The following is a 15044-nucleotide window of genomic DNA, read 5'->3' as shown; positions in this document are numbered from 1 at the left end:
GTGGACAACTGGGGGTGGGCAGTTGCCCTCTGAATCACAGCCTTTTAAAATGCACTGCTTGCATGATGTTTGTGGAGCAATCGGGTACAGGACATGATATTGCCATGGGGGATGTCTTTGTGTGTGCACAATGTAAGTAGTGTAAAGAAATCGGGCGACAACTCAGCATTGTTATGGGCCTATATGAGAGCTTGAAGGACAGGGTGGATGCCCTCAAAGAATATAAATTGAGGGCCCATCAAGCTCTCAGCTGCCCACATGGGTCATCATGCAACACAACAGCAACCACCAAGGCAGAATTGCACTGGTCCCACAGGAACTAGAAGTTATTGGTGACTATTGTCAGGGAAATGGGGAACATGCTTTGTAAAAAGAATAGGTGGAACAGGACCAGGTTATGTTGGCCAGGGACAAAGGTTGATGACATTGTAGAGCAGATATCTTTTAAAGGCACAAAAGGTGATATAGTTGTACATGTTGGCACTAATGATATTAAGAGTAGGAGACCGGCAGAATTACTTAACAAGTACAGGTCATTGTTGAAAAAAAGCCGTGAATTAGGGTTGAATTTGAAAGTGTCTGGAATTCTGCCCAGACACGATAGGAGGGAGTATATGATGAGAGCCTTGTCGATCAATTCGGCCCTGGAAAGATTGTGCAAGGCTCAAGGGGTAGAATTTTTTTTCAGCCTGGTCTATACTTGTTAACAGGAGAGACTGCTTCTACAGGGATGGGATACACTTAAATAGAAAGGGTGCAACAATATTTGCTGATACTATCGATGCAGTGTTAGGTGGGTCTGAAAACTGCTAGCTTGGGGGGGGGATACAAGGACTTGTAGATTAACAGTAGCCACTGGAAGAGGTGAAAGTGATTCTTGCACTGCTTCTATTGGAATGAGCAGCAGTCTGGAAAACAAGATGCAGGATATTTCAGAGACTGTTGGGAGTCATTGCAGTACAAGTAAACACATGGGTTGTGTTAGGGTAGCTAAGAATAGGAACAGGTGCATGCACACCAATGCTAGAAGTTTGGTAACTAAATTTGAGGTATTGCTCAAAACATCAAAGGCAGATATTGTTGGGATATCAGAGACATGGTGTTACACAGATATAAGGAATGCAGAACTGGAATTTGGGGAGTACAATGTTTACAGAAAGGATAGACAGGAAGCAGGGGTTATGCTGTTAGTTAAGAAACACAAAATCCAAGGGAGTGAAGCCAGTTGACGAGTCAGTTTGGTGTGACATAAGCATTGGGAGATCAAAATTGAGAGTAGGAGTGTGCTATAGGCTTAATGAATCTGATGAGTATAATAAGAAACTGTACAGGGAAATAGTGTGTGGGCCAGTAAATCAGCGAGTCTTATAATGGGGGATTTTAATTTCCCAGATATTGACCGGAATTTGTGGGATGGTCACTCACACACTAGCAAGGCTTTTGTGGATTTAGTGGATAATAGTTTTCTACATCAGCATGTTCAGGAGGCAACTAGAGGGAGTAATACTCTTGATTTGATTATCAGTAGTGATTCTTCATGCATTAAGAATCTGCAGATAGAGGAACCACTAGGTGGCAGTGATCACAGTGTGCTGAAGTGGAATTTATTCAAAGAGGTAACTACCATCAGGGGTAAAGGGAAGGGTTACTGCTTTCGTAAAGGCAACTACGATGGTCTGAGACAGTATTTAAATTCTATACAGTGGGACCAACTGATGTTACCAACAGCAAATTCAAAATGGGAAGCATTCAAAGAACTTATCTTGGAAGCTACTAGGCTTTATATACCAACTAAGAAATATTTTTCAAGGTTTAGGCCAAAATGGATGTCAGATGAACTAATGAGACATATGGCAGAGAAGAAAAATGCATGGGATACATAAATTAACACATGACACAGAAGCTTATGATAGATATACTTTGTAAGTTGATCTTGTAACCAAGTTACAAAGGAGGTTAGGCAGGCGAAGGCAGATTACGAGAAATCTTTGGCAAGGGATGCAAAGAAAAACAGCAAAGAGTTCTTTACTTATTTAAATTCTAGAAGGAAGGGGATGAATCAGATTGGTCAACTTGATATCGATGGTTCAACTGTTGATGATCCTGCTCAGGTAGCTAACAAACTAAATGAGTATTTTGCATCTACATTCACACATGAGGAGTTATTCAGCAAGGGGTTATTATTATTTGTTATTATTTGGTTTTTAGGGGCATTAGCAACTAAGGCCATGTTGCTCCGGGGATTTGCGGTGGTCATTCCCTAACCTTTCCGCATCCTCCGTATTTGGTGGCTCACGGGCTCGAACCCCGGTCTAATCAAGAAGCATGGGCTACGCACTGCTGCTCCTGCCCACCTGGTTCAGCAAGGGGAATACCAGAGGTGTATTCAACTCTGGCAGTAAGCTAGATAATCTTGTAATAACTGAGAGTAAAGTGAAGGAGAAATTGTTGAAGATAAACACAAGAAAGGCACCTGGGGTGGATGGGATCTATCCAGTTATATTAAAGGAGACAGCAAATGAAGTAAGCAAACAATTAGCCATAATTATAAGAGCTTCTTTGGACTTAGGGGAGGTACCCATAGACTGGATATATGCAAATGTGACCCCAATAATTATAGACTTGAGTTTAACTTCTGTTCCAGGAAAATTAATGGAGGCACTGGTTAAAGAAGCACTGCAGGATCATCTCGAAAAATATTTCAGTTATAGCTCGGGCACAGCATGGTTTTGTTAAGGGGGAAGTCTTGCCTGACCAATTTGATTGGATACTATGATGCAGTCACAAAAGAACTGGATGCAGGGAATAACTTTGATATTATATACTTGGATCTTAGAAAGGCTTTTGATACTGTTGCACATGGAAGACTGCTGCACAAACTGGAGAAGTATGGCATTGGAGGCAAATTGCTGCTAGGGATAAAGGGGTGGATGAGGGGGAGAAGACAGATTGGTAATCAATTGACACTGCTCATTGTGGACTAATGTTATTAGTGGAGTCTCTCAGGGTTCAGTGTTGGTCTATTGTTTTCTGTATTTATAAAAAATATTGATGATGGTATATCAAGCTTAATGTCCAAGTTTGCAGACAATACAAAGGCTGGCAGGGTTGTTAAGGACACTACTGACGCTATGCTGCTGCAAGAGGATCTGGATAGGTTGAGCAGATGGGCTGAGAGGTGGCAAATAAAGTTTAACATTACATTTGTCAAAGTACTATGGGAAAGTACAACTCTGTGGTACTACACTGACAGTGGTAGAAAATGAAAAGGACCTGGGGATAACTGTGCAAGCAGATATGAAGTTCTCTGAACAGTGCAGACAGGCTACAAGAGTGGCTCATGGTGTCTTGTCAATGATATACAGGAATTTTTCTAGCAGGGATAAGGAGGTGATTATTCCCTTGTATAAGGCAATGTCAGGCCACACCTTGAGTACTGTATACAGGTCTGGAGGCCTCATTTCAAGAAGGATGTTGAGCTGCTGGAACGAGTACAGAGAAGGGCAACAAGATTAGTGAATGGAACAAAGGGTTGCTCTTACGAAGAAAGGCTTAAGTTTTGCAAATTACAGTGTCTGGAGACTAGGCACCGGCGAGGTGATCTGATAGAGGTGTATAAAGTCTTGATTGGTTTGAGAATGCTCAATGCCAATGGGATTCTTCCTCTTGCTCAGAATAATCACCTGAGAGGGTATAAATTCAGATTGAGGAAAGTTGATAGCCGAAATAAATTTAAGGCTCAGCTGGACAGGTATTTCGAACGAACGGAGGGGTGAAATGGAAGTAGTTTTTTTTTTTTTTTGGCTGATGCTGCATAAGCTTGCTTTCGTCATATGCCTCTACTAATGCTAAAAAAAAGGGCACATAAGAGATCTCTTCGCACAAATAAAGATCTGGACACCCTTCAACTGCTTCTAAGGGTTCAATAAAAGACAGGTGGAAATGAACTGAATGATCAACAAGGAAATAGTAAAAGATGGTAGGAATAGATGGAAGAATGGTATGCAAATAAAAATCAACAAATTTAAGCAGAAAGGCAGGATGAACTAGAACCGGATATTTTAAAGGAAGAGGTAGTATGGGCACTTGGTAGTTGTTGCAGCAAAAAATCTGCCTGCACAAAGCTGTGATAACTGTAATGGGCAAAAGTGTAGGGAGATTTGGAAAAGCAATCTGTGGCCAAAAGACTGGAAGAGATCAGTGTTTAATCCAATCCCGAAGAAGGGAGACACCCAAAATTGATCAAACTATTGTACAATAGCCTTGATACCACATGCAAAATTCTTTTGAAAAATCATTCAAGCAGAATTGTATAGAATCATGGAAACAGAACTGCCTGATGTTCAAGCTGGTTTCCGGAAAGGAAGAGGCACTCATGATCACATCTCAAACATCTGTTGGATCATGGAAAAAGCCCATGGATTTCAGAAATATCATGTATACATGTGCTTCATTGACTATACCAAAGCATTTGATTGTGTTGAACACAAAAAAGTGTAGAATTCTTTGAGTCCTGGTGCACTTGGTTGAGCTAATAAGATTATTGTACACTAATCAAGAAGTACCGTATTTCCCCATGTATAAGATGAACCTTAATTTTGGGGTCCAAAATTTGAAAAAAAAAAAAAAAAAAAAAAAAAATGTATTACATAAAGTTATTGAACTCAAGTTTTATTCATCATAAAATTCATACATCTCCTCATCACTGTCAAAACTGCCATCCATTAGCTTGTCCTCATCTGTGTCTGATGACAAATCATTGTCTTCGTATGTTGCTTCATCCTCAGTTACATCTATGACATTTGAAATGCAACACTTCTTAAATGACTTGACAATGATCTCAATCTTGATATTATCCCAGGATCTTTTCACGCAGGTACAAACTTCTCGTATAGTTGGTTTCTTCACTCTTCCTGCTGGTGTCAAATTGTCCCCAGACGACTTCATCCATTGGTTCCATTCGTCTCTCATGGCAGCTTTGAAGAGTTTGTTAATGCTGACATAGTGTTTGGAGCTGGGATGTCAAGCCTCCAGGTATGACGGCAAGTTTTGTTTTTTGCTCTGCAGCAATCTTCTTTGTTTTTTTTGTTATGTGTGCCCTGAACTGATCAAGCACCAATATGGCAGGTTTGCATAAGGGCCCACCTGGTCTCCTGCTCCAAACTTTCTCAAACCATATCTTCATCCCATCCTGATCCATCCAACCCTTGTCATGAATGCAGACAATCACTCTCCGAGGAATGTCTTCTTTTGGCATTGTTTTGCGTTTGAAAATCAGCATAGGAGGCAGCTTGGTTCCGTCAGCACAACAAGCTAGAACAACTGTATAATGGCTGAAGGGGGACTTTGTCCATATTTTCAATCTGTCCCAACTCAAACTGATGTGTCTTCCGACATTGAATGACAAAACGATGAAATTCAAGGACCTTCTGCTCATAGCTTTCAGGCATCTTTTGGGCAAGTCTGGTGTGTGTACGTGTGCTTAGTCCATTCCGTTTCATGAACCTGAAGCACCAATTGTGTCCTCCTTTGAAATCAGGAACTTCTTTTTCATCAGCAATTCTTCTTGCCTCATGCTGAACCATCTTTGTGGACACAGGAATTCCAATTGCCCTTTGCTCTTCAATCCATATCTTCAATTCCCTCTCTAAATCAGGCCATTTTGCTGATTTGCCTCTCATGGCCTTCTGCCATGGTGTTTTCTGTAAGGTTTCTTCTTCCCGTAGCCAGTCTCTGATTGTTTTCTCAGTTGGAGGAGGACCAAACTTATGTTCAGCAGCACGATTTCCATTCACTTTTGCAAACTGGATCACTTAACTTGAATTCAGCACTGTACGAAAATCTTTTCTGACTACAAGCATGAAAAAGCGGGAAATGCAAGTAAAAAAAGCTACAACCACTGTATAAGACACACCCAGTTTTTAGACCCCAGATGTTTCAAAAAAGAGTGTCTTATACATGGGAAAATACAGTAATTGTCAGAATAACATTTGGAGATAGACTGATTTGAAATCTGTGCAACAGGGTTGCATCTTATCCCCCCCATTTCTATTTAATTTGTATACTGAATCAGTTGTGAGAAATTGTATTTGGATGAGTCAGAAATTGGATTGAAAATTGGTAGAAACATCAATAATTTAAGATACGCACGTGATACAACTCTGCTTGCACAAAATGAGGAAGATCTAATGCAATTGATTTTAGTGGTTAAAGATGAGAGTGAAAAAGTGGAACTGCAGCTTAACATCAAGAAAACAAAAATTATGACAGCAGCTGGGTCAGGAGGTGGTTTAATCTGTCCGGGATTTCATCTTTCTTGGATCTAAAATCGACCAGGAATTTCAGGGCCAATCGATCTGGCCCTGAAATTAGAATTTCACTTGGACGTAGACATTGATGAGCATGGAAAAGATCTAGAAAGAAAAATGGCCTTACAATGAAGATCAGAATGGTTAATGCTACAGTCTTTCTCATAACTTATGGGTGTGAAAGCTGGACAATGAAAAAAGCAGATAGAAATATTGACATTTTTGAATGTCATGGTATGTGACATTTTTGCTGTCACATACCATGGACAGCGAAACTTAGACATTTTGGATTCCATTAAGCCAGAAACATCACTGTAAGCCAAGATCAAACTACGATTGACATATTTCGGTCATGGAATGCAATCCAACTCATTGGAAAAATCTATAATGCTAGGAAAAGTCAATGGAGCAAGGATTAGCAAAGGACATGCTGGCTCCACACCAAGAGCAACACTGGTATGAGAGCATGAAGGGCCTGAAAGAAGCTGTTGAAGACCAGACAGCATGGAGGCACCTTGCCTATAAAGTGTCCAAATGTCTGTTACGACTGAACGGATGAAAACAACTTATTGTCTTACCAATATCTGTTCCTATGACTTTCCTAAACTTTTGGTTAACAGTATTCAATGAGGACTGATGGATCTATGTGCTACTCTTCTGGACATATTCCAGTTTCTTTCCATGATTTGAGCTCTAGTAACCCATTATTTTTCCATTTAGTGATCCTGTCCTAGATCAACAGTGGCTGATAGAGGAAATCAGCAAACATTGATCTAGGGCAGGTCTTTCCAGACATCCCCTACCAAGTGTTATATATAACCAAGTGTGGGGGAACAAAGGAGTGCTCTTATAAAGAAAGGCTTAAGTTCTGCAAATTGCAGCACCTGGAGAGAAGGCACCTGCGAGGTGATCTAATTGAGGTGTATAAGGCTTTGAATGGGTTGAGCAAGCTGAATGCTGATAGGATTCTTCCTCTTGCTCAGATTAAGAACCTGAAGGGTGGGGGGGAGCACAGTTTCAAATTGAGGAAAGACAGTTGTACAATAGATGTGCAGAAATTTGCCTTTAGCCAGCGGGTAGTTGATTGGTGGAACAGACTTCCATCTTTTGTTGTGGAAGTTGATAGCCTAAATAAATTTAAGGCTGAGCTGGACAGGCATTTGGAACAAATGGAGGGGTGAAATTGTTTTTTTTTTTTTGGCTGATACTGCATAAGCTTACTTTCTTGCATCGTATGCCTCTACTAATGCTAAAGTATTCATATAAACCTATACAAAAATAATGTTACATAGTACTTAAAGGGAAATGAGTACACATTTTAAGTTAATAAATGTATAAAGAAATCATTTCTCTTATGAGCTACTTAATGACCAAACTTGTCTAAGGGTTCCCAATGCATAGCTACATGTGGACCATGGCACTATTGTGAGGGACCACTCACAATAGCTCCTCATCATCTAGCATTTCCTGACTGCTTAGGTTTACTTTGATTTCTACTGCTAGATTTCCTCTAAACAAGGAGAAGAATAAAAATCTGTTGTAGCTTTCAAAGGAGTGGAAGTTTAAATTCAAGAAAGTTTTCTGTATTGCATTAATACAATAGCTAATGGGTATCAACTCTAGTTTAAAAAAAGTTCAAGAATGTTATAATTATGGGAATTAGTTTAAAACAAGTGTTCTTTACAGTGAATCTTCAATGGTAATCTTTACTTTCATAAGTTACCTATGGTTGCTCCCAACATTTTCTGGCTCAAACTTGACAAAAATGTTGGTCATCGCAGAGATAAAAATAGGTCATAAATTGCTTATTTTTGCGCAAAAGGAATACAAAAATATTTCTCTCAGTAATGACACTAGTATGCTGTGTGCACATAGGTGCGCCTCACAAGCACTTCTGGGTGACATCTTTTATCTAGGGGTTTGATGCAATAGCAGCAAACTGATTGCATATGTGACTAAGTGCTTGAAATGACTGGTTCTAAGCCAGTTCTACTAAATGCAGTGCTGTCCATCTTACATGGCCCATTGTGTAAACAAAATATTTATTTAATATGTCATCCTATGACTTCCCCATTAGAAGTTGCTAAACTCAATGCCTCGACTTATCTACTGTAGTTCGTCAATTGGCTTATTTCTAGCTTCAGAATGGTTGCCATTATACCTATTATACATATGAGGTGAGTATGGCTCATTTCTCTGGAATCTCAGATGACTATGTCAAAAGTGTCTGCATACTTTTGGCAATAATGTGTCTATATATACACATCTGTAACTTAAGCACTGGCCCATGGCAGGTCATGAGCCAACTGCTGAATCCAAGGGCATTCCTAGGGTATGTGGCACCCAGGTGCCAATTGCAATTTGGCATCCTTTAAACTTTTCTTCATGTGAAGCTTCAGGTGCCCCTTGCTGAATCACATCACGCTGGAAAGTTTGAACGTACTGTGCAACTCTCAATGAGTTAAGTAAGTAGCAAACTTTATATTACCACCTTTCTGTTAAATGATTTTAAGTATCAAAGAACATGAAACGAAATTGTCTTTGCAAGTTATGCTTACCACAGTCATCTGTTGCGAGTTCACTGGCTAATCCAAAATTAACTTTGCAGGAAGAAAGAACTAAATAGGGCTTGGATCAGCAGAATTATTATATTCAATATTTCCATCAAAAGTTAACTACTCTATCTTGACAAACAGATTGCAACATATTTCAGGGATATATTTTTTTTTTTTTTTAAAGAAACATACCAGCGGTAAAACTTTAGAACAGAGTCCCCCTTCGTTTTCCTATTTTAAAACAGCGGAAAGGGGGAGATAAACACCCTAAGACTGAGGCAGTTTGGAGGGAGAACTATTCTAAAGTTCAGCCCACACTGGCTATGCTTTGTGAAAACAAGTGCATAAAATGCACCCAGTAAAACTGGTGAGTAAAGCACCCATTTTTTTTATATATGGGTAGCAAACATATCATGTATTTTAGAGAATAACTGGCTTTGAAAGATATTCTCTCTAAGCTCCCTAAAGTGCTAAAAGTCTAACTTCTGCAACTAGTAATTTTAGCAACAATAAGCAAAGTCAAAGAAATAACATACCTCCTCCTTGGGCTAAAATATCATACGATGATCTTGTAGCGTTCTCCTTGAAGGCAGACATTTCTAAAGTGGCGTAAACTTCCCGAGTTCTGCAAGAAACAAAACAGCAAATAGTAACAGAATAAACCACAGAAATCAGTTCAACTGACAAGCATGCGTGTATACACACTGCAATTACTTTCTTTCTCATGAAAGTAAAATATATAACATAAGTAATGCAACTTCTATTACCAAGCAATATGAAATAGCGATGAGATACAAGAGAATTGTTTCATTGATAACAAAAAAAAATAATAAAAAAATTCAGTCAGTTGTGAAACAACACAAGTTGTGTGTAAACTTACGACTTCTTTATTTTGAAAACAAAATGAGACAAATATTAGCATTCATAGAAGGAATTAAGACTAAAAATGCGATATGATACCCAGTTTATTATACTGTATATATTTTTTTAATGCTAGTGGACACACATCTGCATTTGTTCTTTTGCATTGAGCATTTGAAGAAAATGAGGTCAGTTTTACAATGAAATATTGAATGCAGCTCATTGCAAAATGTGCTTTTATGTAAACATGGTTTCTAGCAAAAGTTTTTGATTTGCATTATAACTAGATAATGGAAATCTGATCAATGTTCTTTTCAGTTATCTGTAGTTCAGTTAGCAGCTGGAATCTTTAATCACTTGTTTTTACACTGTCATGACTGCAGATCAGAGGAGTGAATTTACAACAAGAATATTTATCATTAACTATATTTTCCAGTTACATGAATTCAAACCACTGTCATATGCATACTACTGTACTTCGTGTTCACCACTCCACTATGTCAGTCCTCTGTGCACGGTGATTTGAGTGGTACTCCATTCTTGTCTGGGTGAGACGCATATACATTAGATACATTGAGTTGGCTTTGCAGGGCCTCCGTAGCCGAGTGGTCAGGAGCAGGAGTGCAATAGCACACACTCTGAGTAGACCATGTTTCAAGCCCCTGACTGCTAAATACATTCAATCTGCCAACCCACACTGGACCAGCATGGCAGATTATGGTCCATTTCCCTCAGCATGAATTGTTGAGGCAGCTTCCATCCTGCAGTGGGTTGATAATGGCTGCAGTTTACCTTTACCTAGGAACACCAACCAACCATTTGCCTGTAATACATTTCATACACATCTTTGTGTGGCCTCCACAAGGTGACCAGTAATACCCATGCGGTGCACAAATGTGTAGAGTAATGACTGCACACTGTCAGGTGGATCGTTGTAGCATCGAATGTTCTGCCAGACCACGTTCCATAGTGCATTGTCTTGTTGACAGATGCCGAAGTTGTCTGAATACACATTATAAAGGGTGTACTTTGTCGGCGACAATAGAAAAGTAAGCTTATCCATAGAGCTATTGATTAATGGTGATCAGAGGACACAGGGCATGCTCAAAAAATAGTCCCCCAAAACATAATACTACACTGGTATGCAAAATTTAAGAACCAGTCAGGTTTTCACCTGTAGCTTCTCATAGGAGTGGCCTGGATATGGGTAAAGCATACCAAAGGAACTGCATAAGGTACGGAAATTATGAAGGAAACAACACCAACACAATAGAAACAAAATGGTACAGAGGCACTTTATTCAAAAATGGTAACATAGCACTGGCTGCCATGATACAAATGCATCACCGCCAAAGATGGAACAAAGGGGAAAGGTGGTCTCAGTAGGAGATATGGCCACCCCTAAAGTCGATGCAGGCTTTTGCACCGCCATCTTCAGCTGGTGAAAATTTTCTGGTGGGTGTGGACTTGACGCTAGGAGTCTTCCCTGGGCATCCATATGTGTTCAACAGGAAGGCCAAACCATATGAACAATGTCTTCACTTTCCAAAAGCATATCAACAGTTACAGTGCAATGGGGTGTGCCGTTATCATCCATAAACACGAACTCTGGACCAATGGCACCTCATAACAGATACACAGGAAGGATTGCCCCAGTACAGTAGCATGCACCAGTTACAGTACCACCTTCCAGTATCTGGGTTGTGTACGTCCATCCACGATAACACCTTCCCAGACGAGAACACCTCAACCACCATATCAATCCCTTTCAGTGATTTGGGGGGTGATACCATGTTCCAACCTCTTGCCAGATTAGCTGACATCCAGAATCTCTGCCGAGACTGAATCTACTCTTATCAGTAAAGAGTACCTTAAGAAAAGATTTTGTGGTTGTAACATTTACAAATAGTGTTGGTCCTTAAGTTTTGCACACCATACCACTGCCAGGCTATCAAATACCAACAGTGCATCCAGGTGCCATGGGCCCTTTACGCTTTCTACAAATTAAGATACGCCATTCAGCATAATACAGTTGAAAATGGGATTCACCACACCAGGCAACAGATTTCCACATGTCCCTAGTCTAGTGACGGTGCTCCTTGCATGGACATGTCAGCACCATCACTGGACTAGGGACATGTGGAAATCTGTTGCCTAGTGTGGTGTGTGTATACAGTGAAACTTCTCCTAACGGACACCTCTCGTTAATGGACATTTTCAAATTCCCAACTCACCTCTATTGGTTTTAACGTGTTTGCAGCTTCTGTCTAGCGGACATTCTCTGTAGCGGACAGGCAAACTGCACTGTTTCGTTTAGATTAGCACTTAATTTGATCTCCCCATAACGGACAGCAGGCAAGCTTACGGCCCTTTTTCTAGGAACTTTTCTTCCACGTATTGCCTCAATCGTGTGTTTATTTTCTATTTCTGATTTTTATAAAGGTTTACGTCACGGTTCTAAACCCTTTTTCAAGAATTTTAAGGCACGTGTAAAACTTCTGATGAATTCGGTGTGTGCAGGGGGGGGGGGGAATATGGTCGGCCTTTCGTCTTTTCTGTTTCAGTTTTGTTCAGTGTCGTGTGAAGTGCACAATGTCTTCTCTTAAACATTTAACTTTAAAAGATAAAGCCGAACTCATTAATGCGTATGATCGGCAAAAAAAAAAAAAAAAAAAAAAAAAAAAATTGTGTTCGCAATCTCGCTGCAAAATTCAAAATCGGGAAGACACAGGTAAGCGACATCTTAAAGAAAAAAAATGAACTGCTCAAACAATTTTGGCAACACGGAAATGATCAGGTTCAAAAATCATTCCCGAAAACTGTTGGACTTCAAATTGACAATGTTATGTATGAGTGGTTTTGTCGCGAACGTGCTAAAAAAATTCCCATTAATGGGCCTATTATTAGGGAAAAGGCTTTGGAGGTTGCGAAATCTATGGGAGTAAATGAGTTCAAAGCTTCCGTGGGATGGCTAGACTAGTTCAAAACTCGGTATAAAATTTCTTGGAAAACCGTAAGTGGTGAAGGTGGATCTGTTAATACTGGGGTTGTAACAGAGTGGACCGTCAAATTGGAAGATTTATGTCGTGATTTTGAAGCTAAGGGTATTTACAACTGTGACGAAACAGGGTTGTTTTTTAAAGCTCTTCCTGAAAAAAAAAAAAAAAAAAAAACAATGAGTCTAAAAAACGAAAAGTGCCAGGACGGAAAAATTTCTAAGGTACGCTTGACTGTACTATTGTGTACAAATATGCTGGGAGACTTTGAACAACCTCTTGTTATAGGAAAACCTCAAAATCCTCGTCGTTTCAAGGGCATAAAGTTGAATCTTTTGAATGTTGACTAGAAGTCTAATAAAAAAGCGTGGATGACACGAGATATCATGAGCGAATGGATAAGTCACTTTAACCAAAACATGATTCCTCAAAACAGAAAAATTATTCTTTTCATGGATAATGCTGCATTTCACCCGCACATTGAATTGTCCAACATTCAAATCGTTTTTCTGCCACCAAAGACATCTGCAGAGTGTCAGCCCATGGATCAGGGGATTATAAAAAAATTTTAACTTCACTACAGAAAACGTGTTTTAAGACATCTCATTGCAAACATGAACGATGTAACATGTGCGAGTGACCTTGCAAAGAAAAATCAGCATCCTAGATGCTATTCAATGGATTTCCTCTTCAGTAAACGCAATTAGAAAACAAACTGTCGCGAACTGTTTTGTAAAGTCTGGCTTCTCAAACGCAAAAATTGAAGTTGAGAACAGCAATGTGGAGCACCAAGAAGAACAAGAACTTCAACAACATCTATTGATAATGTACGATACTTCAGCTACAAGTGACCCTGGCTACAAAGATATAGACTCGAACCTCACTACAGAAGATGGTGCTCTAGATATCAACGACATTATCATCGATATTTTTCAAGAAGTTCCTCATGAGGATGAAGAAATGGAAGGAGGTCATTCTGTCGAAGAACATTAACGACGAACCACCGATGAAAATAGAAGCGCTCATACAAATCAATCGTTTAAAAATGTTTTTCGCCGCTGAAGTATCTTACTGAAGGACTTTCGATGGTTTCTTCAATCCAAACAAATGTTGAAAACAAAATTTTCAGCCGGAAGAAGGTGCAGAAGAAAATAAGTGATTACTGTATGTATTTTTCTTAAGATAAAGTCATAATATACATAGCACAATTGTACGTATATTATTTACAAAAATATTGTTCAAAATCTGTATATATTTTAATTTAATTTTACATTAAACGTTTAACGATTTTTTCTTTTTTTTTTCTCCCTCAGACTTCTTGTTAGCGGACACATTTTCGTTCCCCATGGCTGTCCGTTAAAGGTAAGTTTCACTGTGTGTGTGTATGTATATATATATATATATATCCCATAATGCTTGTATAAGCTTTGCTTCCCTGCATCATTTTTCCAATACTAATATCATAACATATGATAAACCATATAAACAAGCACACCGTGACCAGAGAGATACATCAAAAATAATTGCATTTGTAAAATCCAACCATTCAGAGAGAGAGCACTTTTTTCTTTTTTTTTATACAGTAAGTGACCATTCTAGTTAGAAATCAAGATCAAATTAATTGCCATGTGACATGTTGAAGAAACGACATGCCTAAAATTTCCAAGTCTGTGCTTATGTTGTGGGTCCTATACATATTATACAATGCAAATATATCTATGCATCACTCCTGTAGGTCTAGGTTTATAAGGGTACTCAGGCCCTACAAAGAATAATGCGGTAGTGAAAAGGAGTAGTATTCCCCTGCGAACTATTCTAGATTGTATAGCTTCCTTTCCACCTCTAACCCAAAAAGTGCAAATCAGCCTTGAACACTTGCAGAGACTCAATGCACAATGGCTCAAGCTCACTACAACCAAGTATCTGATGCATCAAAAATGCTCGAAACAAAAGAAAATAACCGTTATATATATATATATATATATATATATATAAAAATTTTTTTTTTTTATTACGGTTGCTTTCGTTATCATTAGTTGCCTTTTTTTTTTCCCATTAGCCCTATATAGATTAAAAATAATAAAATAAATCGCTCCTGTAAACAGAAGAACGCGACTCCGCTGAAATTCTATATTACCACAATGTATTAAACCTCTGGTGCGGCACTTTCTATAGTTCGCAATACGAGTTAAAAATGCCCAGACTCCTTAGAGAAATTATACAGCCTTAATCGGTTTCTACGTAGGTTAACAGGCCGATTTGCGTGCCGTACTGTGAGAGAGAGAGCCACTGAAAAGACATTTAAAGTCCACGAAGGGCTCGAA

General features: G+C 39.1%; 1 protein-coding gene across 1 annotated transcript in view; it reads right to left on the bottom strand.

Annotated features, from left to right (window-relative positions):
- The window catches only part of LOC150087261 (very long chain fatty acid elongase 1-like), a 279861-nt gene that overhangs the window by 112562 nt on the left and 152255 nt on the right, over positions 1–15044 (bottom strand). The window contains exon 2 of the mRNA XM_090372425.1: positions 9400–9488. Within this exon, the coding sequence (XP_090228551.1) occupies positions 9400–9488 (89 nt within the window). The remainder of the gene's footprint in view (positions 1–9399; positions 9489–15044) is intronic.

The sequence above is a fragment of the Mastigoproctus giganteus genome, chromosome 4 (assembly GCF_048544385.1).
Source record: "Mastigoproctus giganteus isolate SK-2022 chromosome 4, ASM4854438v1, whole genome shotgun sequence".
In the NCBI taxonomy this organism is placed as follows: domain Eukaryota; kingdom Metazoa; phylum Arthropoda; class Arachnida; order Uropygi; family Thelyphonidae; genus Mastigoproctus; species Mastigoproctus giganteus.
This window is presented reverse-complemented; position numbering and strand designations above follow the sequence as displayed.